The sequence below is a fragment of the Tetrahymena thermophila genome (genome assembly GCF_000189635.1).
Source record: "Tetrahymena thermophila SB210 genomic scaffold scf_8254617, whole genome shotgun sequence".
Lineage (NCBI taxonomy): Eukaryota > Ciliophora > Oligohymenophorea > Hymenostomatida > Tetrahymenidae > Tetrahymena > Tetrahymena thermophila.
Genome location: NW_002476387.1, coordinates 731,726 through 757,083, shown reverse-complemented (window position 1 = coordinate 757,083; position 25,358 = coordinate 731,726). Strand labels below are relative to the sequence as shown.

Here is a 25,358-nt window from a genome sequence, read left to right as displayed (position 1 = left end):
ACGATTTTTATTTTACATAAAACTTAATTTACTTGAAATTGTTAATCTGCTTTCATTTAATTTATTACTTTTGTGTGAATCAGTTTACGCAGCTATAAATGTTTCAAATTAAGAAAATTTAAAGTTTTTTGAAAATATTTTTAAATTTTTATTAAGTATTTGCAAAAGCGTAGTAGTAATTAATTTATGTCAGAACAAAAAAATTTAAATATAGAACTTTAGATTTATTTTTATAGCAAAATAATATTAATTGATAAAAGAATAATATTTGTTTACCTACCTATCAACTCCCACTAATATTTAATTTAAATTAGAGTGGTGGTTAAATATTATTAACAAAGGAGTTGAAAAAAAAAATAGTCTAATCATTTATTTAAAATTTAGGAATTTATAAAAAATATCTTAAAAAATTGTAGGCTGAAACAAAAAAATAAATATTTACATTATTAATTAAAAGCAAAATAAGGGAATAAAGATAAATTAATACACCTACGCAGTTTTACATAAATTCATAATTATTCAATAAATACTTTATTTATTTAATATTCTACGATAGCACAGAGTAAGAGATATAAATAAATAAATCATATCAATGAAATCTAAGTCTACGTAAAACCCTTCTTCTGAGGTTAATTCAAAGAAGCAGGAAACATAAAAGCAACATCTTAAGAATGTAGAGACTTAATGTGATCCCTTAGCATAAGCAAAATCTACTTTCCAACAATTGCTGGATATTCACTCTCATAGAAATTTTCGTAAATCTCTGTTTGTTCTAATTTCAATCCACTTGTTGACTTTTTTCACACCTTTCACTCAATTCGTACTCGATCTCCCTGCTAACATATAAATGATTTTCTAAGAGACTTTTGAAATATGGCCTTTCCCTACATACTCAGTTACCAACGAAAACTAGGTTCACATGATTAATCTAGTTTTTAAGGGTTTAGAAATTAGCGTAATGCTACTTTATACAATTGACTTACTTCCTAAGATCTTCATATGGAAGAAGCCTCTTACATGGAAAATATTAAACGTCCTTGTCGTTACACTTATGGTTGTATAAGTTCCCTTGACCATGCGTTAATATTAGCTCCATGCATTTTCTACTGATCACCTAAAAATTAGAATTTGCTCTATTGGTCTTTCATTCTTACTTCTTTGTGAGATTATGTCAATTAGAGAGTAAAAGTCTATGAAGTCTAAAAGTAAAGAATTATTCAAATTTATTACCATTTTTTTAAAGTTATTTGAGCTTATTAAATTGAGATAAAGCTTAATTTTTATTAGTTATTTGAAAAATGTAAGAATTTAAAAACATTTGTTTAGGTTAACTACTGAATACTCTTCAATTTTTCAAAATTTATTACCTTAGTTTATAAAATAACTAAAAGGATATCAAATGCGCACTAAGGCATTAAGGTTAAGAGAAAACAATAAAAATTGGTTTTTCTTTTTATTTTAGCAAGCAAAAAATCAGTTATAATAATAAAAATTTTGAAAACAGAATATAACTGTTAGCAAATCATAACTTTAAAGACATAAAATATATAAAAATATTACTTTGAAGTGCTATTTTTGATATCATCTTAAAATAATTTATATTTATTTTTACTGCCAAATTTTATTCTAAATACTTTCAACCAAAATAATAAATCTGGTGCGTATTATTCATTTAAATAAAACAAAAATAGCTGTGATTAAAATTTGTAAGAAATAACAAAAATAATTAAAAGAAAGCGAACGCAATAGATTTCAATTAATATTATTATTAAACGCGTGAATTTACAATTTTTAAAAAAATTTAAATTAAATAATATTGATGGGAAAGTTGTTTTTAATCATGTGAAGAAATTTTAAGTGATTTAACAATTCTAAGATTTGTTTTTTTATTTTTAATCTATTTTTCTTAATCATTCAATATTTAATTATATTTTTATTGCAATAAAAAGAAATACAAGAAACCATCTAAAAAATCAAGCAAAGCCAAAACGTTTCTGAAGTCAGCTAGAAATAATAGAACGAAAAGATTTCATCATCTTACAAAGTATATACTTGGCCTGAAATTATCAAGCATGATAGAAGAGAAGATTGCTGGGTCGTCATTGATGGCAAAGTCTATGATGTTACTTCACTTCTTCCTCATCATCCTGGGTATTTAGTTATATTTAATCAATTCTTCTAGAACTTAACTTACAATAGCCAGGCATCTTATTTACTCAGCAAAAAAAATAATTGAAATACAAAAAAATAAAAAATATTCTGCAATTAATTCTGAGGAGTTACTTTTAACTGAAATAAATATTTATGAAAATATATTCTAACTTTATTTTTTATTTAAAGTGGTGACATGATATTAGATGGTGCTGGTGGTGAGTGCACTTTCATGTGGTAATCTTATCACCCAAGCTGGATGATAGAAAAAAAAGTTTAAGAGAAGTATCTAATTGGAGAAGTAAAAGATTATGAAAGTTTTTACTCATACTCTGATAACTTCTATATGAATTTGAAGAAAAAAATTGAGGAGAAGGTCCCTCGCTCTAAACGTTAGAACGATTGGAAATTATTCGTAAAGGCCGCTTTCATTATGATTATGTATTTCTACTCTATCTATATGTACTTTACTCGCTGCGATTTGATAAGCACTTTAATGTTTGGTTTCTTCGCTGCATAAGTAGGAGTAAATATTATGCATGATGGAAATCATGCTGCCTTTTCAAGTAATAAATATATTACTTTACTAGCAGGATATACTCTTGACCTTGTTTTTTCATCTTCTGTTATTTATCGCCGTTCCCATAATTATGGCCATCATGGTTGTGTAAATCATTATGAACTAGATAGAGCATTTGATACTACTTTCCCATTATTACGTTTACATCGTATGTAAGAAAGAGCTCCCATGCATAAATATTAAAAATACTACGTTTGGTTAGTATACGGACTCGCAAATTTCGGTGATTTATTTGGAACTTTTGATGAAATGTATTGGATGTCTAACTATCCTACTCGTCAAGGTCACTGCCCAAAGAAGCAAATAATTTTGTAATCTATTGTTAAAATAATTTGGTATATGTCAACTATTGTCTTCACCTCTTTCAAATTTGGATATCTTCATGCTTTCCCCTATTGGTTTTTATACATGGTTGCACAAAGGTAATATTAAATAATTAAAAAAATAGACTTTAAATAATTTAAATGTTATATAAAGTTATGGGTACACCTTTTTCTTTGCTGTTAATCACTGGACAGATGAATCTGCCTTTATTGATAACAATAGCATTAGCAACACTAACTGGGGTATTTTACAAATCGAAAACTCTTCAAACTTCGCTTTAGATAGCCCTTTTTGGACTCACCTTAGTGGAGGCCTTAACTTTTAAGTAATTTTTGATAAAATTAATAAAAATAATTCATAATAAAATTTATTTGAATAGATTGAGCATCACTTAGTTCCTGGCTATAGCCATACAAGACTACCTGAAATCAGTTAAATAGTTTAAGACTATTGCAAAGAACATAAAGTTAGGTAAACTAAAAATATTATCTAAAATCTAATCATTAATTATTACTTTAATAAATAATTAGATATTTCAGCTACAAAACATTTTGGGATGCACTTGTTGGACATTACAATCTTTTGAAATAGCTTGGTGAAGAAGATTGATTGATAATCTATTTAAATTGAAAATCGAAATAAATTTACTATTATATTACTAAATTTCAAAAAAAATAAAATACAAAATTAATTTCTTTAAGCAGTAAATCACTCTAAAAATCTATTTATACTTTTATTGAGTTGTTCACTTCAAATTCTTAATTTTGGAATTTCTATTAAAATATTTATTTTATTAGCTGAAATTAATTCAAAATATCTTAAAAGAGTACCCAAAGAAAATAAAATAATAATTATATGTAAAAATAATGCTGTCATATATAAACTGTATATTACTAATAGTTTAATTAATTAGACTATTCTTTTTTTTGTTATCATCTCATCATTTTGTTTAATTATATATATTTTATCTTAGATTTATTCATAATATTACCTATCATATTTTATTGTTTTTTACATTGTTATTCTATCACACTATTTTTTTTTTGATAAATAATATATTCTCTAAGGAAATTATTTTGCTTTTATTTTTAACAACAAAAATTTTAAATATATTTGAATTATTAAATTTTTCAGAAATTAAAAATATGCAATTTAAAAAAAAAGATTTGTTTTTAATCAAACGAATTTCAATCAATCAATTTAATAATTTAAATTTTGCGCTTATATAAAAATTTATAAAAAACAATATTTTAAATAGAAAGCCTAAAATAAAAAAATGGATCAAATTTTAGAGTAAAGTTCAGAAGCAGAATATAATTAAGATCCTTAGTCAAATAGAACATCTTAATTCAATGCATTATCTAAAAGGTCTAAAGATGGCAGCTTTGTTAATCTTGAAAATAAGAAGGACTATGAATTAAATCTATAAAAATAAAAATGGGAAAGCTAACTTTAAAATTAAATAAAAATAAATTGTAAATTTTCTGATGAAGATGAATTTAATTCTAGTGGTAAAAAGCATAATGAAGTTAACATGAGTGAGGATTCTTTGGATTATGAGCATTAAAAGTTTTAAAAAGATAACTATAAAATTAATAACTATAAATTTTAAAAAGAAAATAGTGAATAAAAAAAGCTCAACTTTACTAGTGATTTTGATGATTTATCAGAAGATGCCTAAATTCCAAAAATAAAAAGATCTCTTAAACAATAATAGAATCAAATAGAAAGTTAGAATTTAAGTTTTTCTTGTGATAGTGATAATTAAAATATAATCGAATAACAAAGATAAGGTTCAAAAAGAGGTTATTTGATTTCAAAAAACAATCAATATGATAAAAAATTGCATGAAATTAAGCAAGAAATTACTAATGCACAAGCATAAACATATTAAGAAGCTATTAATCCTTTAGCTTAAAATAAAATTTTTGATAAAACTGTTTCTGATTATGAATTTGAAGATTCTGTTTAAGATCTTAAAAAAGACACTTTTTATCGTATCAGAGATGATCTTATTAAATAACTTGATCAAGAAAGAGAAAAAAATAGACTGATGGAGTAAAAAATAATGAGCAGAGACAAATCGTTCTTTGAGATTAAATCTTAATTTAATGAGCTGTTGCTCAATTATGAGAGCAAATAAAAAGAATGTGAAATACTTAAAAAAAATTAAAATTAATTGAATAGTTAAAATTTAAATTAATCGCACTAGTCTATATCTAGCTTAAAAACAAATAAAAAAAATTTTCCTACCACTGAAAGATCAAATCCTGAAAATGCTAATTCAATTGAGAAGAAATACAATAAACTTCTTTCAAAATATAAAAATGACTCAGAATTTGATGATTCAGACTTTGAAAACAATGATAATTCCCTTAATGGTTAAAATGAAATGACTCAAAAAAAATCTTCTGAGATCAGCTAGAAATATAAAATTAGTTAATAGAATTTTAGTGAAAATAGATTTAGGAAGAACAGTCAATAGGATTCTTTGAATGATGAAACACAACAAAATAGACTAAATGGAGAAAATTAGCTACTTGAAATGAAGATTTAACGACAAAGAGATGAAATAGCAAAGTTAACTAAATTATTAGATGATGAAAAATACAATAAACTAAAAATGACTTAAAAGATTGCTGATCTAGAATCCCAAATATAAACTGTATCTCATTAGAAAGATGAAAAAGATAAAACTAGTATACTATAGTTGTAGCAAAATAATAGCCTTTTAATGAAATAAATAGAAGAATAAACTGAGAATTAAAAGCTGTTGTAGCTCGAGGTCAAAGAGATTAAGGAACTTTTAAAAAAGAAAGATTAAAAAATTAATGAATTGTAAAATGATGACAAAGACAACTAGTCTCTGCTTGCTAAGGCAGAAAAGTTGTTGAAGTAATATGAAAATCTCAAAGAAGAATATTGTTTAAAATGCAAAGAGTTAGAATAGGTTATTCAAGAAAACTAACAGCTAAAGGAATCTAAATAAGAATACAAGCTAAAGGATTTTATTGATTAGTAAGATAAATTAATATAAAGACTGAATGCAGAATTAGAAAATTAGAAATAAGATTATTAGGTATAAATTGACTAAGCAACTAGAAATTTGTTAGACTTAATCCAAAGACTCTTTGGTGAAAAGGGAGAGTTCTATTGTTTACCTTAAAATTCATGTTTATGGATCAGCTAGATATTTGGTAAAGAAAATAGTTAAAATATTCAACAAAATCAATATGATTAAGATAAAAGTGAATTCTAAGAATCAATAAACTTACAAACAATTTTGCAAGAAATTGAGTAATTATAAAAGGATTACTGTAGATATAAAGATTTTGCAAAAGTATTTAAAGATATGATTAAAAGTATTGCCAAAAGCGAACTTAATTAATAACCTACTCTTAAAGACTGCTGGAAATATTTTAAATGGTTGTATAATTAATATATTAAGTTAAAATTAGAAGATTAAATGAATTAAAGTACAACAAACATATTATTAAAAATGCTTAAACTTTCAAATGAACATGAAATAATTTTGGCTGTGTAAAATTTAATTACTCAAAACGATAGATTACAGCATATGCAACAGTTAATAGCTTCTTAGAATTCTAATTAATTCTAGCAAAATAATTAACATGTTTCTAGTTTTAATTACTCCAATATAGCAAAATAAGAGAACAGTAATAGTAATAGTAATCAAATGTAAAATGACTAAAATTAACTTAGACCTTTTAATTATGGTAAAGAGAATAAATCTTAATGCTAATAAAAAATAATAGAAAATTAAAAGAGATCAAGGAGTCCAGCAGCAACTAGTCTCTAAAACACATATAAACGAAATATCAATAACAACAGTTTTTAAAATTAAGCCTAACAAAATAATAATTATATTAAAATTGATAGTTAAAAGCAATAACCAAAATTAAATAATAATAAATTTTCCTAATAAGAGCAAAAATAGTTTTAGAATAGAACCCAAAATAATGACATAAGCTAGAACTATTACTAATCTTTGAACACTCAATTTGATACATAATCCTCTGTTGGCTAAAAATATTATTACCAAGCCGAAAATAAAACAGAAGAATCTTGTAATTAATTTTAAAATAGATTTTAAAGAGGCAATTTATCTAATAACAGAAGTTTACCTAGGCTCTAAAGCAATTACTTTGATTGAAATTCTTAGTAATTAAATTTTTTTACTAATTTTACAATTAATTTATACTCATTAAATATTAAATTTATAAATTTATCTAAATTTCAAAAGAAATTTAGGTGGAAATTCCAACAAAAAAAAAGGCAAATATTTAAACAAATGAAACTGTTGTAATTATTTATATATATTTACTACATTATCCTGATTATTAATCTATTTATCGATCTATCTATCTATTTATTCATTAACCAAATCAATACATAAAAAATATAATATAAAAATATATACAAGTAAACATGTTTTGTTATGAATAAATGAGCTGTTTATTTTATTTTTTTTTAGTAATATATTTATTTTATGTAAACCTTATAGTATGTATTTATTTTAAGTAGAAATTCTAAACTATCTTCTTTAATTTTCCTTCAAATTATTTTTATTATTTTTAACTTTATAACTAACCAACTAACTATCTTACAATATTTTCAAAGTTTGTTTTTTCTTTGAATTTTTCAATACTTTTCTAATAAGCGATTGTCTTCCCAGTTACCTGTAACGGCTGGTCCTTTATTGCAGTAAAAGGTTCCTTTTCCACAGATACGACCTTTTTTGAAATTTCCTACTAGCTTTTCACCATTTGTAAGCATCAAAGTTCCAAAACCATCTAATTTACCTTCATAAAATTCTCCTTCATATGATTCCCAGTATTGACTCAAAGCAACATCAAAATCACTATATTCATATTCATCAAAGAGGTTTTCTGCTAAGGGATTGAAGAATTTACCTTATCCATGATAGGTATCATTTTACCAATCTCCTTAATAAATAACTTAGAAATCACTACTAAGCAAAGTACCGTACCCATGTCTTTAATTATTTAAGATTTCTCCATCATATCTGGATCCATCTGAATATCTTAAGATACCTTGGCGAGGCTTTGTAGCAGAAGTTGGTTGCAAGCTTAATCTCTTTGCATCATTTTATTATTTATCTTGTTTATTTTGATTTTAATCTACTACCTCAGATTCACTCTTTTTTAAAGCAATAGAGGTAAATTCTACTTAAGATGGAGCTTTATTTTAACTTGAGACACTTTATTGCTCATTTTCTTTTGATGATGAAACTTTTGATAGATAAGATGCTTTTTATGGGTTTGTATTTTATGTAGAAGATAATAGAGATGTATTATATGCTGAAGTCACAGAGTACACGCTTGAAGAAATTCCATTTTCTTGTGCACTGTAAGGCTTAGATGAAGTAATAGCTTTATTTACATTAGATGAGGATGCTACAAATTGATTTTCATCAGTGACTGAATTAGTAAGTCCAACTTATTTTGTTGAAGAAGAGACATATGTGGTTTAGCTTGATAAAGGTACTTGTTTTTCGGGATTTTGGCTATTCAAGGATGAAGTTTAGGCCAAGTAAGAGGGAACAGAAATCTGAGATGAGTTTGTTGAAGAAACCACAGTTGAAGCTGAATTATTAGTTAAAGATTATGGAGTCTTTTCTGATGAAGAATTACTCTAAAGATATGGTGAAGCTGCTTATTTGGAGGAATAAATAGTCTCAGTTGTTGTATGAATATTGTTGATAATTTTATTAGTTTGGTTTGTTAGTGGATTTTCAAAGGCATCACTAAATTTCTACAAATTTTAAGAAGCAGCTAAATTAGTATCTTATGCAGCTTAATAAGTGCTAGGAGTAGTGTTTACAGATTTTTAAGGACTACCAGTAAAACTAGAAGTTCTCTTTAAGCTTGATTTTATTGGACTTTTACTTCTACTTGGATTGCGGATCATTTTTGGACCATTTGGTGTTGTAGATCCATTTGCTACTGTGCTATTTTCTAATGCATTTTTGTATTGCTGACCTTCTCTTCCAATGCGAAGGCAATCAGAAATGATTCTCTCACTGCGGAAAATAGCTTAATCGAATCTCTTGCTCAAATCATCTTCATATATATGGTTATGGCCAAAGGTTGCTGTTGGGGTTCTATCTCTACTGTCTTCTACTTCATCTGCAGGTCTTAATCTAGTAGACTCATTTAAACGCTTTTCAATTTACTCTATATCTGTGTAAGTATTACGAGCTAAATTAAAAGTAACACGCTTACTTGGAGATAATGAATCTGATCTGTTAAGTTACTCATTTGAAGGCTAGCTATTCTGCTAGTAAAAATTTTCTATACTTTATGTATTTATTTGAGGATAGGCACTGCTTCCTGTATAGCTTATACTTCTATCACCAACAATTTATCCATTTACACCACTGCTTAAATTATTATTCAAGGCTACTTTATTGTTTGCTGATAGTGAGGTATAAACTTATGAAAATGAAGTAGAGTTATTTTAATTATTACCTAGATTTGCTACATTTCCACTTGCTAATGAAGACTAATTAGTTGATGATGGTTAATTTGATTAAGTTCCAATGGAAAGAGATAAGCTCTAGGCTATAGAAGGAGCTGTATAATTTTAGCCTGAAAACATACTTATTGATCTTCCATGATGATGGGTAACTTACGCTCCGCTAGGATTAGAGTTAGAATTGGAAGTACCATTCATTTAACTGGATGTCAAATTAGAAGTAAAACTAGAGACATATGGAGAACGAAGTGCTTAACTATTATTAAATTAGTTATTGTTTTAGGATGAAAGATATGAAGCTCCTATAGAAGGACGAGATATAGCTTCTGTTCCATTAGAGGTTGTGCTTTTTTCTGCAGAATATGAAAAATTAGTTGATAAACCGCCATTATTCTAGTAAGAAGGAACTTAATATTTCGTTGCACTAGTTGCACTAGACTGATTTGGTGAGGTGCTTAAATTTGCATTATTTGTTCCATATCTACTAGGATGCTGAATAATCATTGGTGAAGCAGTCCTTTGAACTGTGCGACCTGATTATGTTGAGTATTAAATTTATTAGTACAAAGGTTAATTAGAAATTTAGCCTAATGTTGATATATTTTCTTTTGCAACAGGTTAGTAGTTAAAGCTAGATGTTTAAGTGATTGCGCCTTTTTTAAATAAAAATTTAATTGGTGATAATTTTTCAAATGAATAAGTTTACCATTTTTTTATGCTGTCAAAGAAATTCCTTATTACAAGCCATATCCCTTGTAATCAGAATAAAGGTAGTTGACACGATTTGTCATTTATTTAATATCCTATAATCTATTGTATAATTAATTAGTCTATCTTTTGTTAGATTGCTGATTTATGTCTCCACTAAATGATTTATCGTTGCTTTGGTTTGCTAGATAGATTTCTGCTTTTATTTATTGTTGGTTGGCTTATCAACTTAATTTTGTGTTTGGTAATTAGACTTTATAAATAATTTTTGTTATTAAATTTTTAGAAATAATAATTTATATTTTTTTTTCCCTCTTTCTTAAATAGTGTTATTGAATGAGTAACGAATGGTATTTTGTATACAATTTTTGGATTCTTATTCAAAAAATTATATTTTAGAATGGCTAATAACAAAAATTTTTACTGGTAGTCATTGATTACATTTGATAATATGATCAATTTTGATGTTTGACATAATGATTTGCTGGTTTTTCGGCAAACAAAAATTGAAAATTAATAATTCATTTTTAAAAGTATTATTTTTTCAAATAGAGTATTCAATTTATTGAATGGATGATAATAAATAGACAAATGTTTATTTTTTCTATTTTTCTATTTATTTAAGGAATTAAATAAATATATTATAAAAACAACTAAATATAATTTTCTAAACATTAGCAATTAATTTTTAATTAATCTTAAAGATTTTGATTAACAAATAAAAATTAATAATAATTTTTAATAATATTTATTTAGTTTATTCGTCAAAACAATAATTTTTAAAAAAATTATATTATCATATCAACTCACTTTTTTAAAAGTAAATATATTATATCTTTTAAAGTATCAATTATTATTAAAGAATAAACTAAAACTGGTAAAAAGGCAAAACCTATTGTTATTTTCATTTAATTAATCTAAATAAGTATAAAATTATCTTAAATTATTAGTTTAAAAAAAAAAATGAGAGAATAACTAAATATTACTATTAAGCATTTAATAATATTAATTTTTAATAAAAAATCTATTAATAAATTCATTTTTATATTTTCTTTTAAGTTTATTTAATGGTTAATAAATTCTCTTTTTAAAAGGTTACAAATTTGAAAAATAAAATTTAACATTAAATTTACAATAAATAGGGTATAAAATTAAGTTCTAATTTACATTATCCCAGAGTTTAATAATTAATTTATATTTGATTTTTAAAAATACTAGCACTAAAGGTTATTAATAGTAACAATTTATTAAATACATTAATTTTACTAATTTTTAATCATAAACTATTATCAAAATTTACTCACTTCATTACTTAATCTATCAAAAAAATAATTTAATTAAAAATATTTAACTACCTTTATTTTTTTGTTGAGATTAATAATATTTTTATTTGCATTTTTAAATTTAGTAGTCTTTACATTATATACTTTCATATAGCATAGCTTTAAAAAGAATTTAATAATAAAAATATTTAACAAATTATGATTATTATAGCAAAACTCTATATGTATTACTGGTAATTGTCCATAAAAAATATTTTGCTAGTGTTTAATACAAAAAAAGTAATTAAAATGCAAATTATCAAAACGTAAATGATTTAATACTATTAGTTAAGATTCAAAAAATAAAACAAACAAACTAAAAAAAATTTATACAATTATTATTAATCGGAATAATTTATTTGTTTGTTTATTTGTTTGCTTGCTTGATTATTTGTTGTATATTAAAAATTATATCTACGATTAAATTAAATAGCTGGAATAATAAATAAAGAAAAAAATTAATTAATTTTCACTTTTCAACTATAAAAAAAATCCTATTTAGTGATAAAAACAAAGTAAATACGTTTAATTTTAAAGTCAACTGGTGAACTTGAAAAAAAAGCTTTTCAGGCAAGTAGAATATTTAAAATAAAATAATAAAGTTAGTATTACTTATGAAAGAATAAGGAGATAATTCTGATTTGAATCATGTACCAAGAAATCACGATTCAATAAATAATTTTATAAATTATAGTTTAAATAAAAATGAAGCAATTAAAGAATAAGAGTTAGCTATGAGCCAATGGAAAGGTTCTAATAAATTAAAGGGAGCAATTTTTTATTTTATAGGAGGTAAATATTTGGTTTGAAGTATTACTTTCTTAATTTACTTTCCTGAAATATTTAAAAAGCTAAACTGATAAAAAATATTTTGTAAAATATTTTCTTAAAATTTTTGTATAATTAGGATTGTACCTATTAATTGCAGGTATTGTTTTTGAAGTAAAAAATAATGATATAACTGAGATAAGAGTAGATTATTATTCTTTACCAGATTGCTCTAATTATGGTACAAAATGCTGCTTTACTTTTAATGTGCCTAATCTTATGTCAGGGCCAGTTTACCTTTTTGTAGAAATGAAAAATTATAATTAAAATACTGATACATACTTCAAAAAATATGATGCTTCATAATTATATTCTAATATTAATGGTGAGGACACAGGCGATTGCAACCCATTTACAACAAATTAAGATATACTTGGTAATAAGCCTTATATTGGTTTCAAAAGTATTGATGGTAAAACTGATTTAAATCCTTCAAATATTGCTTATCCTTGTGGTATTAGAGCATATGATGTATTTTAAGGTATTTTATATTTTCATTAAGTTAATTAAGTATTTAGTTTCTAATTAAGTTAATTATTTATTTATTTTATTACTTAATTGTAATTAATAACAAATATAGCAATTTCATTAAAATTATTTTTATAAAATAATAAGAAAAATTTAGTGATATTAGGCATTAAACATCTGGTTAAAGTTATGAATTAAGTTATACTGGAATATCTTGGTAATACGATGTAGATAATATGAAAAATCAATAACCTAGTTAGCAATGGCTTGATTTGGAGTTTGGTAAGCCTTTTGAACATTAATTTTTATTAATTAATTAAATACCTATTCAACGAGTGAACTATTAAATAATAAATTGAGCAAGCCTGGTTAAAATATTTATTTTATCAATTTAGAACCTTATTAAATTTGGATGAGACCATCAGGGCTTTCAAAATTTCGTAAAACTCTTGGTAAAATCTAATCTGATTTATAATCTGGAACATATAATATCTGCACAACAAATAGTAATATTTATTAAAATTCACATTCATGCAAGAAAAGTATTTTTAATTAACTAAAATTAATTAGCATATAATCTTTCAATTTACGACTCATAGAAAGCATTGATCCTTTCTAACGTTAACTCCACAGGAGGAAAAAATTTAATGTTAGTTGTAAGTCATCTTGTAGGAGGATCTGTTGCTATACTTGGTTCTGTAGGACTTCTTTTATGGCACTATAAAAAGAGGCTTCCATAATGAGAAAAGATAAAATTAAATTTGAAAGTGATTAAATAAAATATAAGCAATAGATAGTGTTCATCATAACATCTATAAAAGCTAAATAGAGAGAGCTCTACCTACTTATTCAAATTATTTATTTAGAAAAATAAAAGTAATAAATAAAAAATTATTGTATATTCATTATTCACTATATAATTGTTTATATTTAGATATTTTTATATAAAACTGGCTTACCAAAACTTTACTCTTTTAACTTCGTATCTTTCAATTGAAAAAAAATTACCCAAATTCTTTTTGTTATTAATTTAAAAAAAAAAAGAAAGAATGTATTGTATTTTTAAATAATTAACTGCATTTATTGATATTGATAGAAATTAAATAAAAAATTATATTATATTAGATTACTGACAGTTATTTCAAGCACTAAACAAATTACGACAATCCTTTCTTTCTATTCCAGTTTATAATAGTTTGTATGAAGACTTATATCAAACAACAAATTAAAAAATAAACAAATTAGTTATTAGTAATACAAAAAAAATAAAAAATCATAATCATAACAAGTAAAACTTATAAAAATAATATATTAAGAAAAAAAATGGGCTGCATTTAAACTAAATCTAAAAGATACTAAACCAACAATGATAATATCTAAGAAAAACAATAACAAGACATTGATGTCAAAAACAATACTAAAAATGAGAATATTTCTCCAAGTGAAGTAACAAGGAATACCACATCAACAGCCGCAAAATTTCATGACAGAGCAATCATCCCTTCCTTGGAAAATAAATAAGTAATCACACTAAAAGACCACTTTTTAAAATAGAATGTATAAGTACCAGTATTGTAACCAGTGGAATAAAGCTCGTTGATGGCTCATAGAGTGAGTATCCAAAAATAGAGAACAAACTCTCTATCTACTTATGCAGATATAAAGAAATAAAGTTGGTAATAGTCTTGAATGATTGATATATTATTAAATTATTTAAGATAGCTAGAAATTTTGTTTTAAAAGGAATTCCACAGAAAAATAAAAGTACTGGCTTTGCATTTTTAATATAAAAAATTTAATCAAAAATATATCTGGATCAAATAAATAATTAGTAAAAATCATAAAAATGTGAATAATAAATATAAAAATAAATAAATACTCTAATTTACTTAATATCGAAAACTTAATTTTTATAAAAAATAATAATTTTAATTATTAAATTATAATAACAATAAATAGTTCTTACTTAATTATTTAAATTGTTTTAAATTATAATACAAAAAACAAGAATTTAATCCCAAATTTTGAAGAAATTTTACAAAAAATTTTGATAATATTAAATGTGAAAAGAAATAAACATGTTTTGATTATATAAAGTGATGAATAAAAGAAAAATAAAATGTGAGTGGATTAAAAATTAAATAATAGCTATGAATGAGATCCTTTAAATATTTAAATCATTCATCAGTGAAGCATGAAATTAATTTATCATTAATTGGATATTAATATTTGATATATTTAATTACTATTGTAAATATTTGATTTATAGATGTAATTAATAAATAAATAAATAAATAAATACATTCATCAAATATTTTAATTAATAATTTTGGTATTTAATTCAATACAATTTATGTTTTTGAGTACTGCTTCAAATTGAATATTTGAAAAATGCTAAATATATTATTGAAATCTAAAAAACGATTTATGAAATAAGTTAAATTTTTGAAACCTAATTATGTTCTTTTGATTTTAAAATGCCTCAGCTTCTTCAAAATAATAACCAGCGTTTTTTTTTCTTTTTAATATTCAAAAGCAATAATTAAATTTAAATATAATCTCATAAACATCAATAATTATTTAAAGTTTACAAATGTAGATTTATATATTTTTAATCTAGTTTTTTCTTCCAAGTTATTTACAAAATGTATCATCATTTTATTCACAAGCTGCTTTTCATATTGACCGATTGTTAATATTTTAAAGTTTTTATGATTAAATTATTTTTTTTAATAAAAATATTAAATAGAATTTTCTTCCTTAACAATAATAATTTCAAATTAAATGGTTGATAATAATTTATTTATTTATTAATACTTTTTATTAAAATTTTTAATTTTTCTTTTTAATTTGAACGTAAAAACAATTTAATTATTGCTAATTTAAAAAAAATATTTTTTTGGCTTTTTATTTGATTTTATCTTTTTGGCAATAAAAATCAATAAAAATTGAATCTAAACAGATAGTGGTTTCTTGGTTGATCTTATTTTATGACCCTAATTAGTAGTAAAACAATATATTTAATTAATTTAATATATATATTAACATTATTTATTTAATTTACTTTAAGAAGTACTAAGACTATTGGTTGATTTATTGAATAAAAACTATTAAATAAAGAGTTAAACAAAAAATAACAAATAATTCTGATCATTTTACTATATTTATTAAAAATTGTTACTTCAAAAATTAACAAAAGCTGATAAAGAGAGAGGAAATATATCAACAAAAAAGTTTTTGCAGATACTGCTATAATAAAATTTAAATATCATTTATTACACAAGTTTAGATAGTATCAATATAATAAGTATTTTACAGCAAAAGTAAGGACTAATTTTAGTAAATATGGGATAGGATTGTTCTGCCTGCTCTAATTGTAAGGGTAATAATTAAATTGAAATAAAGACTTAATAAGATGAAATGTAAAGTGGTGCTGGAACTGCAGCTCTCTACCAAGAAAATGAATCAAGTTCAGCAATAAATGCAAAAAGTACTATGGCACAAAACGGATAATCAAAAGAAAATTACAAAAATGCTGCAGGGTCAAGTCATTCTCTTGATAAGTAAAATAGCAGCCATGGGAATAACTATCAAGATATGCCTGATTATAAAAATGATAAGAATCAAAAGGCTCCTATAATTTCTAAATAGTAGTCTAGTGGTGGAAATGTGGCTTAACAACAATCTATGAGTTCCTAATCCAATTAATACTAGCAAGAAAAGAAAAATGAAGAAGTTAACTAAGAAGCTGTGAGATTAGATACTAACGATAATAAGATGAATTAAAGTGGAGATCACTCCAAGCATAATATGTACAAGGAATAGCCGATAGAAGAAGCAATTCCAAATCAAAATAGTGATTAACCATAAAAAAGAGAAAAACGTTCACCTTATTAATTTAAAAGTGGAGCCATTTATGAAGGAGAGTGGATAGGTATGTTTTTTATTCAGTTAAAGAGAATTTTTTAACAATATTTGTTGTATAGCTCTTCTTATTAATTAATTTGAAAATTATGCAGAGAACTAGAAGAAAAAAAATAAATAATACATTATTATTTTTTAAATGATTTTTATTATGATACATACTAACGATTTTTCTTTTTAATTAATAATTAGGAAACATGAGAGATGGATATGGTATCTAAACATGGCCTGATGGTGCCCGCTACGAAGGTATTTATTTTTAAATATGTGCCATTAAAAATTTTTTAATTCTTACTTCTTTCTTAAAAATCGAAAAATAAAAATAAAAGCTGCAAAAAATTTTAATCAGTAATTTCTTAAAAAGGATAGATTGATAGATTGCTCTTTATTTTTCTTAAACTTAAAAAAACATTTAATAGATTGATTTATTAATTGTATTTATTTTCAATTTTTTTTTCTTCTTCCATAATTAAGGTGAATGGAAAGATAATAAAGCTCATGGAAATGGTAAATTTTGGCATGTTGATGGTGACATATTTGAAGGTTAGTGGTAAGATGATAAGGCAAACGGATATGGAACATATGTACATGTAAATGGAGCTAAATATGAAGGTAAAAATCTATTAAATTTAATATATATACATAAACACTCATTTTTAACAAAAGGTCAATGGAAGGATGATTTATAAGATGGTTATGGAGTTGAAACCTGGGCTGATGGCTCAAAATATGAAGGATATTATAAAGAAGGTAAAAAACATGGCTAAGGTACCTATACATGGAGTGATTGCTCTAAATATGTAGGTGAATGGATTGAAAACAGGTATAAATAAACTTTTTATTTATTTGTCATTATTAAATAAACTGTCCTATTTTAAAAATTTAGAATATCTGGAAAGGGCACCTATACATGGCTTGATGGCCGTAAATACGAAGTAAACAATTTGTTCAATATATTTTGTTATAATAATGTACTTGTAAATAAAAGGGAGAATGGTTAAATAATAACATGCATGGTAAAGGTATTTACACTTGGAAAGATGGTAGAAAATACGAAGGAGAGTATCAATACGATAAGAAACATGGATATGGTATTTACACTTGGGCAGACGGAAGAAGATATGAAGGTTTCTGGGGTTATGGAAAGTAATAAATATCTAATAATTAATAATATGAATTAATGTAATTTAATAATAAAAAAGGTAACATGGTAAAGGAAAATACATACTCCCTGATGGATCAATTAAAATTGGTTATTGGGAAGACGGTAAAAGAATTAAATGGCTAGAAAATGAAACTGATTTAGACATAAAGAACGGGGCTGCTATTGACAAAAAAGAGGATTGAGATAAAATATGAAATTAAACTATAAATCACATAAAAATAATAAAATTAGCAATTTGCTTTTGCTTACTGATTTTACTTTTATCTAGAAGTAATCTAAGTCAAATAATTAAAAGTACTTTTCATTAAGTTACTAGTATATAAAATGAAATAGTAATTATATCAATCAATCAATCAAAATATATTAATCTCAGTTTTTTAGAGAAATACTAAAGCATCTAAATAGCTAGCTAGCTAGTTAACTAATCAAATATCTATTTATCTTAACTACTTACCCATCTTTATCTATCTATCTCTCTTTCTCAATCTTTCTTAATAAAGCTAGAAGAAACATTAAAAAAGAATATAAAATTTAATATTAATGTAGAAAAATATTTTACTAATAATTAACATATAATCTATCTAATCAATTACATGTAAATTTCTATTTGTATATTATTTACTATTAAACAAATTATATCATAGATTCTCTTACAATAATTTGTTCTAAGGCTTTCATAAATATTCTACTGAAATTAGTTTGATTATTGTAGTTAATTCAAATTAAATAAATATTACAACATTTTTTAATTTACTTTTATATAAATTTTTATAAATTTATTTATTCAAAAAATAAAATAAAATGATTTCAAAAATTCTAAATATTTTTTTATTTTAAAAAAATAAATTTAAAATCGATGTGTTTGTTGTTTATGTTTGTTTGTTTTCATAATATTTGAAAGTTTTTCTTTTTTAGTTTAAAGTTAAATAAGATAGTTATTTTTAACTTGGTAAATAACAATAAGTAACGATCATTAACATCAAAAAGGAAATGGATGAACAAAATTAAAAGGTCTTTACAACTAATCTGAATTTTTTTTTTATTGTTATGTAATTTAAAATGTTTGATTGCTTCGGATGAGGTTTATTATTAACGAACAAACAAAAATTTGCATAATTTAGAAAAAATTTAAGGAAATCTTAAGAGGTTCAAATAAACAGAAATTTTTTTTAGGTTTAAAGATCCAATATTTTTAAAACAAAACATAAATAAATTAGAAAGAGAGCAGTGTAAATAGGGTTAAAATTTTTTAATTTTATTAGGAAAATATAATAATGGGTAACGTAACTGCTAGTTAAGCAACAAATACCAATAATATTTAAAAAGATCCTCACAGATCTTTGTAAAAATTTACCTCAAGCGACGGACTAACTTTCATTTAATTTCAGAATATAGAAGGTATTCAAGCTAATTGTCGTCTTTACTAAAAAAAGAATAATGAAATTTGGTTTTCAGTTCCAGTTAGCAAGAGTGATTATCAAGCTTCTTAATTCTATAATTAAGAAAGCAAAATATAATTTAATGAAAGAGTCAAACTTTAGCATATAAATTTGATTAGTTGTTTAGGAATAGATACTTTACCTCCACCTCCATAATAGCAATCTCAATTATAAGAGAAGAGTTTAAGCAGTGGAAATAACAACAGCAGTTTACTTCAAGCACATACTGAAGCTCAAATTAATGAAAGTACTTTACATTTAATGTATGAGTATAATACCTTTTCTTTAGAGGCCCTTATAAGTGAAAGATTGGATTCCAACAGACTCTTTCCAGAAGATGATTTACTCAATTTAGCGAAGAGTGTCTTAAACATTCTTAACTTTTTGTAGAGATAAAATATACCTCATGGGGATATACACCCTTCAAGCATTTATTTTAATACAGCTGGAAACAATTTTGCTATTTATGATAGAGATTTTTTGTGCGGTAGATGTATTGGAATGAGATTAGCAGAAAGTGGTAAAAAGTTCAGCTATCTTTCTCCTGAGTAAATTACCTTAATGAGGTCTGGTTCAAACGTTTTTACTTCAAATGAAATGATATACAAGGCTGATATATTCTGTTTGGGCATGACTCTACTTGAAGCTGCTAGCTTAAGACTATCTTAAGAGTGTTACGATGAAAATTATTCAATATTAGCTCCTGTAATAAATGAAAGACTCTAATTCATATAGAATTACTATAGTCCTTAATTTTACTACTACTTGAAGCTTATGCTTGATTACGATGTCAGAAAACGCTTAGATCCTCTCTCTCTTTGGAATAAACTACAAAATGATAACACTATTACTTTACCTGCACATTTACAAAACACTACTATAGCAAATTAATAATAATCAAATGTTAAGAATAACCAAAAGAATGCAGTTCCTTAATTTGGAGGAGAGCCAAGAGCTATGAATAACATAAATTAGAAATAGCTTTAAACGAATAATTAGAATTAAAAAATGTATTAGTAGGATCTTCATATATAGTCTTAAAATCAATACATAATTGATGATCAATAAGATTAAGAGTGGCAAATCTTTTAAAAAATATCTCAGCTTCAAGTTAAAGACAATGATTTGAGCTTGCAATTTCCTAACAGCATCGATGTATAAGACAGTGCTCATTTTAGGACATCTTTAAATTAGAACTAAGTATAATAAAATCCTAATCAAAATAATTCCCAAATAATCTAAGTTCCTTAAAGCAACGTATTAAAATAAAGCAATATTTAGAATAGCTATCAAATTTAGGTTTAACAACCTTTCTAGTAGCAATAATAACAATAATCATAATTATATAGTTATTCTATGAAAAACTCTTAGGTTTAGTAATAAGCTCCTGCATAACAAAGTAGAGTATAACTAAATAACATGTACTAACAAGTCTACTCATAAAATAATTTACCTGGCGATTAACAATAATAATAACAATATTAATAGTAAAGTATGTAGAATAGAGTTGGTAAAACTAATGGATAATCACAACCGCAGTTTTAGAGTCAAATGATTTAATAAAGATTTTAGTAGCCAAATGCTGATTAAAGGACAACTTATTAAAAATAATTATTATAATAATAATCATAATAAGAGACTAATTAATTATAAAACTAATCTAAAATAATCTAAAATTAAAGCATATAGCAATAGCAATTATCAAATCTATAAAACTAAAGACTGAACCTTCCTTTGAATCTTAACTAAATTTAATCAAAAGAAAGGTCTACAAGTTTATACTCATAAGAGAGAGTTAATTCAAAAGAAAGAACTACAACAAAAGAAACAGGCTAAAGTTAATTAATTTTAACAAGTAATCCAAATTACGAGTAGTCAGAAACAGAATAAGAATAACCTAATAAGCCATAAGAATCTCAAAAATAGTAGCTACATAAGTCTATGATTGCAAATCAGTCTAGATAACATTCAGTCAGTCTATTAAATGGATCTAACCCAAGAGAATCAACACCAAAACTTGAACATAATCCATCTCAAATTCTCAGAAATCTTTAAGAATAGCAGTAAGAAATATAGGCTTTGTATTAAAAATAATTTGGAAGTGAAGCAAACTAAAATCAGCTAATTGATGCAAAATAGTAAAATTAAAAAGAATTTACAGGTTAAAAAAATATGTAAATTTTATAAAAATAACACCCTTACCAATACTAATATAATTAACCAAACACTTCTAATTTCGATACCTAAGACATCGAGATAGTTGCTCCTGAAAATGATCCTAACACTTCTACGAGTATGATACTTCAGAGTTAAAATGTGTTAAAATTTAAGCACCCAAGGTAACAAAGCTAGATATAAAGTTTTAATCAAAACTCATCCAATACTAATAATTCATATTCTAGTTATATAAAAATTTTAAATCAACCATAGGCACTATTACCTTAACCTTAGTTTGTTGCTTCAGCCTAGGCCTCTCCTTAAAGGGAAAATAATGGAAAAATTTTATTACTTAATGCTCAATCAAAACCTTATTTATTTAATGGATAAAGATCAGATAATGATAACCATGCAATTCAATCTCTTAACATAGGAAATAATTAGCTCATTCAGCCATCATAAGCATAGAGTAATAGAAGTCATCCTCAAAGAAGCTAATCCTTTGTATAATATACATCTAACTAGTAGCTACTTGATAATATAAATAGAAGTTCTTAAAATTTCTTGGAAGAAAACAATAACTAAAAGAAAATCTATATTCAAAAATAACAACATCCTCACATTATCCTTTAGTAAGCACCTAATACTGCTAATCCCATGATAAATTAAAATAATGAGCACTTGCTTTAGAATAGCATTGAAAGAAGTCCTTTTGAGTTAATAAGCACTGCATAAATTTAAGAACAATAAGCAGAATATTAAAATTAAATTTTACCTAATCATAGTGGCTTAATTAATTAGGGAATTTATCAAAATAAACAGAGCTCATATAGTTAGTAAAGAATACCATTACAATTACCTAATTAATAAAACTAAAGTGGTAAAGAATATATTAATTAAATTTAATCTAACACAAATTTTAATCTAAATGAATAATAATCTCCTGATTAACTAGAAAATAATTTAGTTAAAACTCAAGTAATTAGCCCTACAGCATTTAAAACTCCTAATTAGCAAAACTAAGATAAAGATATTGAATTTTTCGAATAGCCTAAAAGAGCTAATGTTTCTTACTCTCAAATGCCAAATCAATAAAATTAATATTTTCTTTCTCCAGTACCAACAAATAACAATGCAAGATATTCAGAGGTACAAACTTCTAATAGTTAGATTTTTAGTACAGCAGCTAAATAAGCAATAATAAATAGAGTGAGTTTGTTAGGTAATTCTAATATTTAATCTTAGTCTGTTGTAATAGACACTTCTTAAAATGAAATTTAATAGTAAATTAATGCTGATACCGAGTTAATTAATAATAAGAGAGTCTTACAAAGTTCAAATTTGTCTAACTTTTAAGAAAATTAACAAATTGGATTAATAAATAAACCTCTTTCTCAACAAAAGCAATAGCAATAATAATCTTAGTAAATATCCTTATAATTTAATTAAAATGAAAATAGATAAAGTCTCCAACAAAATTGTTTATTAGATACTTCTCAATAATAAAACCAAAATAAATTAGAAATATAAATAGATAGGAGTAAAACAAACTTATCTCCAAATAGTTAATCAAAACCTTCATCTATTAAATTAAATATCTTACTAAATGGTAATTAATAAAATAATTCTAAAATTGTAAATCAAACTAACTAAGAACCACAAACTAATTAACTTTAATCTTATCAACCTAGCATAGATCTCAATGAAAGAGTAAAATAAGTTATAGCACGTAGTCAAGCAATAAGAAAAACATTTGAGTGAAATTTTTGATAAGCTTTAAGTAATATTCTTAAATTAATTAGACGTTAAAATAATAATCTATTAAAAGTATCCCATTTCTGTTGAGTAATTTGTTTTTAATTTATTACTAAATTTAAGAAATTATTTTTTAAGAGTTTTTCCTGTTCAAATATAATCAGTAATTTTTCAAATAATTTATATTATTAACTACTTTTGTTTAGAAAACAATAAACTTTCTTTTAATCATAAATTTATTTGAAAAAAAATCAATAAAATATCAATTAATAATTTACTAATAAAGCCTCAGAATTTAATTAAAAGCTCTTAATTAAAGATTTTTTACAATTTTTCAAAAAAAATTAAACAAGCGTATTTTAAATAAATTTTGAATGAAAATTAATTCGTTTTAATTATTTTTTTTCTATTATAAAATAAATAAAATTTTGATACAAATTTTTTATAGAAGAGTAACAATTAAATACATAAAGGGTGCATGAAAACTGAATAAAATAAATAAATAAATTTAAAAGATAATAAGTTCAAGCAATAAAGCTTATTGTAAATATATTATTCATTTTTTTTCGTTGTTTTTATTTTGAAAAAATTATTCTAAACCTTCTAAAAATGTATTCGCTGAAGGTTTGACCAATTTATTACTTTTTTTTGTTGAGCTTTATTGTATTTGCTCCTGTTTTTCTTATATTTATCTTTCTTTTTTTATTGAATTAATTTAATTACTTTTCTTATTTTGCTATTAAGTTTTTTATTTACTTTCTTAGATATCACTATTTATGTTATTATGAACATTTTCTACTTCAGATTGTGAAATATAAAGTTTATTTTCTTCTTCTCCTTCCTTTTTAGAGTCATTTAAAAAGGTATTTTCAAATTAAGTAGCTAAATCATTAGTTTCTTATGTTAACTATTTATTTATTTCTTTTTTGTAGTAACTTTATGCTTGAGTCTCTTCATCTTTTTTATCTTCTACTACTTTGTTTGTTTTGAAAAATTTTCCTATGCCATTCTTTTCTAAGTACTTCTTATGTTCTTCATAACTCATTAAGCATTTTACACTTTACTCTCTTATATTATTAACATTGTTTGAGCATCTGTATGATGATATTTCATCATAAACTTTTCTATCTCTTTTTAAAAGCTATTTAAATAATACTTCTTTATATTCTATATTAGGATTTAGCCATTATTCTACTTCTTCCTCTTCAATGAATACAGGCATTCTATGATGAACTTAATCAAACTTTCCAAAAGATTCTCTAGTTAAAAGCATTACTTATTCACTTTCTTCACTATAAATTCCACAAATAAGCATATAGTCTTTTTAATTGTTGTAAAATACATAAGGAATTTTATCTGGAGTCCATTCGTAGTAGCCTTAAGTGATGCATACACATCTATTTTTATTAAGCAAAGGTTTAAATGTTTTTTTCATTTCAGCCTCTTCACTTCTTATATTAATTATATTTTAAAATTCTGTCTAAAAACCCCAATACAAAAAATCCAACATTCTATCTGTTTGCTAACTTTCATTGCTTATCTAGGGCTAATCATATTGATTATCTACGTTGACTTATTCTTACATTTAGATTTGCTCATTCTAATTTTCTTTATAAAATAAATGCTTAGCAGTAATAAATAGATTACTCGCTTCACATCCTTCTTCTTAAATAATAGGATCAGAAATGAACACAATATTTTATTTATTAGAATTATTAATTTGTTATTTAGCAAGCTACTCAACTTTTTACTCATCTGAAATATCTTGTTTATTATTTTTTACACTATTTTTTCTTATGCATGGAATATAATTAGTAGGTCCTACATTATAACTAGAACGATATCTCGAAACATTCCTAATTGCTGCACATCTTGAAATTTACTGTAGCTGTTGAAGATTTAATCTCATAAATAATCTACCACACATATTTATTTTTGTGATGAATTATAATAAATTGATACAATATAAAAAATTATTAAATTAAATTAAGTTTATTTTTCAGTTTAAAAAATATGTT

General features: G+C 24.1%; 8 protein-coding genes across 8 annotated transcripts; 5 read left to right on the top strand and 3 right to left on the bottom strand. All coding sequences in view use genetic code 6, as the record gives it.

Annotated features, from left to right (window-relative positions):
• Positions 1-592: 592 nt before the first annotated feature.
• On the top strand, positions 593-3,664 carry TTHERM_00196130 (cytochrome b5-like heme/steroid-binding domain protein; the record flags this gene model as incomplete). Its single annotated transcript, XM_001017267.2, has 6 exons — positions 593-1,205; positions 1,950-2,151; positions 2,341-3,153; positions 3,209-3,380; positions 3,435-3,526; positions 3,586-3,664. 6 exons carry the CDS (start codon positions 593-595, stop codon positions 3,662-3,664), a joined length of 1,971 nt encoding a protein of 656 aa, XP_001017267.2.
• A 667-nt stretch (positions 3,665-4,331) lies between these two features.
• TTHERM_00196120 (hypothetical protein) lies at positions 4,332-7,229 on the top strand (the record flags this gene model as incomplete). Its single annotated transcript, XM_001017266.1, has 1 exon — positions 4,332-7,229. One exon carries the CDS (start codon positions 4,332-4,334, stop codon positions 7,227-7,229), a length of 2,898 nt encoding a protein of 965 aa, XP_001017266.1.
• A 488-nt stretch (positions 7,230-7,717) lies between these two features.
• On the bottom strand, positions 7,718-10,365 carry TTHERM_00196110 (kinase domain protein; the record flags this gene model as incomplete). The annotated part of the gene is made up of 2 exons (XM_001017265.3): positions 7,718-10,227; positions 10,281-10,365. 2 exons carry the CDS (start codon positions 10,363-10,365, stop codon positions 7,718-7,720), a joined length of 2,595 nt encoding a protein of 864 aa, XP_001017265.1.
• Positions 10,366-12,218: 1,853 nt separating this feature from the next.
• TTHERM_00196100 (ligand-effect modulator 3 LEM3 family protein) lies at positions 12,219-13,643 on the top strand (the record flags this gene model as incomplete). Its single annotated transcript, XM_001017264.3, has 5 exons — positions 12,219-12,396; positions 12,512-12,913; positions 13,048-13,182; positions 13,296-13,406; positions 13,471-13,643. 5 exons carry the CDS (start codon positions 12,219-12,221, stop codon positions 13,641-13,643), a joined length of 999 nt encoding a protein of 332 aa, XP_001017264.2.
• A 466-nt stretch (positions 13,644-14,109) lies between these two features.
• On the top strand, positions 14,110-14,589 carry TTHERM_00196090 (hypothetical protein; the record flags this gene model as incomplete). Its single annotated transcript, XM_001017263.2, has 1 exon — positions 14,110-14,589. Exon 1 carries the CDS (start codon positions 14,224-14,226, stop codon positions 14,587-14,589), a length of 366 nt encoding a protein of 121 aa, XP_001017263.1. The 5' UTR covers positions 14,110-14,223.
• Positions 14,590-16,245: 1,656 nt separating this feature from the next.
• Positions 16,246-18,171, top strand: TTHERM_00196080 (MORN motif protein; the record flags this gene model as incomplete). The annotated part of the gene is made up of 7 exons (XM_001017262.1): positions 16,246-16,834; positions 17,017-17,073; positions 17,299-17,436; positions 17,491-17,647; positions 17,711-17,759; positions 17,813-17,970; positions 18,027-18,171. 7 exons carry the CDS (start codon positions 16,246-16,248, stop codon positions 18,169-18,171), a joined length of 1,293 nt encoding a protein of 430 aa, XP_001017262.1.
• Positions 18,172-22,030: 3,859 nt separating this feature from the next.
• On the bottom strand, positions 22,031-23,167 carry TTHERM_000196079 (transmembrane protein, putative; the record flags this gene model as incomplete). Its single annotated transcript, XM_012797912.1, has 1 exon — positions 22,031-23,167. One exon carries the CDS (start codon positions 23,165-23,167, stop codon positions 22,031-22,033), a length of 1,137 nt encoding a protein of 378 aa, XP_012653366.1.
• Positions 23,168-23,896: 729 nt separating this feature from the next.
• On the bottom strand, positions 23,897-25,330 carry TTHERM_00196060 (hypothetical protein; the record flags this gene model as incomplete). Its single annotated transcript, XM_001017260.2, has 1 exon — positions 23,897-25,330. The coding sequence occupies exon 1, from the start codon at positions 25,265-25,267 to the stop codon at positions 23,897-23,899; it is 1,371 nt and encodes a 456-aa protein (XP_001017260.1). The 5' UTR covers positions 25,268-25,330.
• Positions 25,331-25,358: the final 28 nt, after the last annotated feature.